Source organism: Cibotium barometz, chromosome 25 (genome assembly GCF_041138505.1).
Source record: "Cibotium barometz isolate CiBa-2024 chromosome 25, ASM4113850v1, whole genome shotgun sequence".
NCBI lineage: Eukaryota > Viridiplantae > Streptophyta > Polypodiopsida > Cyatheales > Cibotiaceae > Cibotium > Cibotium barometz.
Genome location: NC_141070.1, coordinates 32106495 through 32110922, shown reverse-complemented (window position 1 = coordinate 32110922; position 4428 = coordinate 32106495). Strand labels below are relative to the sequence as shown.

The 4428-nt window shown below is 44.2% G+C and overlaps 1 protein-coding gene across 1 annotated transcript; it reads left to right on the top strand.

The window, feature by feature from the left end:
• The first annotated feature begins 966 nt into the window (after nt 1–966).
• On the top strand, nt 967–3063 carry LOC147624478 (putative pentatricopeptide repeat-containing protein At3g11460, mitochondrial). The gene has a single exon (XM_086819836.1). It carries the CDS (start codon nt 967–969, stop codon nt 3061–3063), a length of 2097 nt encoding a protein of 698 aa, XP_086675962.1.
• The last annotated feature ends 1365 nt before the right edge of the window (nt 3064–4428 follow it).

Genomic DNA, 4428 nt, shown 5'->3' with positions numbered 1-4428 from the left:
GTCTAATTACAATCGTATTTTTCTTAGATACACAAACATCATTTTTTCTCTCTCCATTATCATCTTTTGCCTACTTATAAATAAATATCATAATTAATGCCATATTGGTAGTTATATAAATGGACATAAGGATATCATCACTTTGACACACTCAATGATGAGTAATGTTCGTGGATGTAATGTTAAGTTCATGGAATTGAAGATATTTGTGAACTTTGAGTTTGGAGTAGGACATGTTATTCTTGTAAAGGGTTTGTTGTTAATTAATGACTTTGAGTTGATCAAAAGTCGTTTTCTATATTTTTCGATGTATGGTTGAGGCAACATGATGAGTGTGATCACAAAATTCATGGTATACAATGTGCATTGGAATAAAGCATTCTCATAAGGTTGTTCTTGAATATATTATGTTTTGAGTATTGTAAGCCTCAATATCACAAATATGTAGTTTGGAGAAAAGAAGTTAATACATTTTATTGACTTACTATTGGCTAATTTGTTCTAAGCATACGAAAAATTGGGATTTTTTCAAATTCCATAATATGTCCATTGTATATTGTGGAAGATCTTGCATATAAGCCCACTACTTTCTTGGTCAAACCTTATAGATCAAAGGCCGGAGACACTTACGAGAGAGAAAATAATATTTGATAAACATTTGTCAAAGGGTAGAGTTAGGGTAGCGAATGCTTTTAGCATCCTAAAAAATCGCTGGCGTATTTTAAGATCTTAAAATGTGGCCATGCTATAAGCACCAAGAGTCGTTGTTTGCTGCATGTTGTGTATTTCATAATTTTGTGCAGATACATGGCGAAGCTGAACCGCAAGATGAATGAGATCCTCATTGGATGGTGGAAGGACTATCATGGGCATGAGAATGGGATGCAAACATGCTACTTTGTAAGGGTTTGTTCTGGTTGGATCAGTTTTCATGCGCCCAAAACATGAAACCTTTGGAAGCCATCCATGGCTTGGTCATACTTAAAGGCAAAGGGGTTTGTAAGCAAGCGGGCAAGCAAGAGCAGACTTGGTTTTTCTCGAGCTTTCTCAAGCCTTGCAAACCCTACCCTAGAAGATGGGATAGTGAAGCCCATGCCTATTGATGCATCTGATCCCCAACAAATCGCAGACCATGGCGGTAGCAGTTGGGACACACACAGCATAGAGGCGGCCCTGGCTTCTTTGGAAAGGAAGAGAGAGTTGCCATCAACAGAGACCTACATTCATATATCTCAGCAGTGCAGAAAATCGAAGAATCTGGCATATGCTAAGCAGCTGTACATTCGCATATGCAACCATAGGTTGGAGTCCCATGGAGAACTCGGAAACTACCTTGTCCCGATGTTTGTGGATTGTGGAAGTGTGGCTGCCGCCATGGCGATTTTTGACAGGCTCGACCACCGCAAGGAGCATTCCTGGACATCCCTTATACATGGGTGCATCGAATCCGGAGAGCCACAACAAGCCCTCAACCTGTTTCAGAAAATGCAAGAGGATCATGTTTACCCCAGCAAATTCACATTTACGGCCTTACTGAAGGCCTGCGCCCGATTGAAATGGGCCGGACGAGGTCAAGGGCTACATTCTGAGCTGACCAAAAAGGGGCTGGAAGAAGAGCTTTTCATTGGTAGCACTTTGGTGGATTTGTATGCCAAATGCGGCTTGCTCATGGAAGCATGGGAAGTGTTCACTAAGCTGCCAGTTCGAAATCTGGTCTCATGGAGCTCACTGATTTTTGGGTTTGCTGAACATGGGCTTGGGAGAGAAGCCTTGAATCAAATTCAACAGATGGAGATGGAGGGTGTGTGTCCAGACTCGGTCACGTTGATTTGCGGCTTGAAAGCTTGTGGCAGCATTGGGGACATAGACAGGGGCCAGAAGTTGCACATTGTGATAGCCAAAGAGGGATTAGATAGAGATCTTTCACTTCACAACAGTTTGGTGGCTATGTATGCTGAATGCGGTTCACTTGTAGAAGCACAAAAGGTTTTTGATGAGCTGCCAGTTAGAGACCTGATTTCGTGGACGGCACTAATCCGAGGGTATGCTGACCATGGGTTTAGTGAGGAAGCACTGAACTGTTTACATCGAATGCAACTGGAGGACATCTCTGCCGATCTTGTGGCCCATGTTTGTTGCTTGAAAGCATGTGGCACCATAGGAGCCATAGATAAAGGCAAAGAAATACATTCTGAGATTGTCAAAAAGGGGTTGAAAAGGCATAGCCGCAATTCATTGGATTTTCATTTTGATTGGCAGTGCAGGGTCCCTGCACAGATTTGTGGAGGTGATGGACCTGAGGATGCTAATGAGTTAGTTTTTGCAACTGCTCTTATCGACATGTATAGTAAATGCAGCAGCATGGTGGATTCTCAGAAGGTATTTGATGCTATGCTCATAAAGGATCTCGTGGCATGGACTGCACTCATTGCAGGATATGCTTGTCAAGGAGAGAGTGAACTCGTGTTCCACTATTTCGAAAGAATGAAGGAAGAAGGCATCCAACCAGACGGGATAGTGTTTCTTAGTGTCCTCGCGGCATGTACTCATGGTGGTCTTCTGGACAAGGCCCAGGACTACTTTGAGGCTATGCGTCAAGAATACAGCATCACCCCTATTATTGAGCACCTCAATTGCATGGTCGATCTCCTTGGGCGGGCAGGCCAACTTAATGATGCTGTGGCATTGCTCGAGAAGATGCCCGTTGAGCCGGACCTTGTAACATGGAATACCATTTTGGGTGCGTGTCGCAAGTGGGGCAATGTAGAGCTTGCTAGACACGCATTCAATTCTGCAGTGAAACTGGATAAACAGCACATAGTTGCATACATTCTAATGGCTAGTATCTACGTGGATGCTCACATGTGGGAGGAGGCAAAGATGATTGAAGCAATGGGGATGAACAAGCAGGTAGTTACAGAGCCTGGGAAGAGCTGGATTGTAATTAGTGGAATCGTGCATACTTTTGTTATTGGGGGAACTAGCAATCATCAAAGCGATGCCATGTATGCAAAGCTTAAACATCTTAGAGTTAAAATAGAAGAAATGAATTTTGTGACATGAAGAAAACATTACATGACAGGTTTGCTTTTCAGTTGACTAAGGGGCTTAAAGACTTAGCTTCTCGCCTTTGAAAGGGTCCGCCCTTTGTACATGGATGGGGGATCTCCTCTGTCTAAGTTGCCGCCTGTCCGATGGGTGGGGAATTATATGTGAAGGCCTTAAGATGGTCCATCGTGGATTTGGGAATATGGTTGGCAGATACAATGCATGCTGCCCTATTTCTGTAATTTACTAGTTTAAAGGCAAGATGTGAAAAGATTAGGCATCTTCTCAGGTGCTTTGTAGGGACACAGGCTGAAATTTGAACGCCTGCTGTAACCATGGCGCAAAGCTCATTAAGCTGTCATGTGAACACATGGACATGGCTGTTTTCCAGGCTAATCCCTGATTATGCAGCAGATAGTTTCGGGCACTAGCAAGGCTCAGGAGCATGCAGAAGAATCTCTTTGAGGTCAAGACTGCAGTCGGCAGGGTGGTCAGGAGCATGCTGATGAAGTCAGGATTTATCTTGTATTTTGTGTACATTTTGTCCTTGCTGCTGGCCGACAGCAGGTTGGACAGTTGGTGGGCATGTAGAGAGAGCTTTGAGTCAGTTTTCCTATTCAATTGCTTAGGGCTGAAAGAAGACACACAGAGCTTTGGCACATCTGACATTGGTATCAGAGCATCAGGCGCAGCAAGGTTGAGTGCTGAAAATGTCCCAGGAAGGTGAACATGTCTAAGGAGAGTAACAGAGCCAAGGTAGAAATCCCATGGGGCTGGTCGGTGTCAACAAAACCCAAGGGAATGGCAACCTGGAGGGTCGAATGCCATTTGGGGCTTACCAAGGAAGGCTTTCGAGAAATGGTTCCAAGGAGGTGGAGAAAGGATGCCAAGGTCAAGCTCGGGAAGGATACCATTGAAGTGTTCAGGGACAGGGCATGAAGGCAAGGAGACAAAGTCGAACAGATGCACAGATCTCAACACTAGATCTGGAGCGGAGTTAGAGACATGGCAAGGTTTTGAGTGAAAAGGTTGCCAAGAAGCAAGGATGAGTAGTTTGGGGAATCCATGAGGAGACAAAGGGATGATGATAGTGATGCAAGGTCAAAGGTTGGAATCTTGTTATCAAGTTTGGCTGGAGGGGATGCCATGTGCACACATGGACATAGCTGTTTTCCAGGCTAATCCCTAATTGGGGAGCAGATAAACAATAGGTATAGGGCACTAGCAAGGCTCATGAGCATGCAGATGAAGTTGAGATTTATCTTGTATTTTGTGTGTTTTTGTCCTTGCTGCCGGCCGACAACAGGTCGAACAATTGGTGGGCCATGTAGAGAGCCTATAAATAGGCTAGGCTAGAAAGTAGAAGACCATCTGACCCCG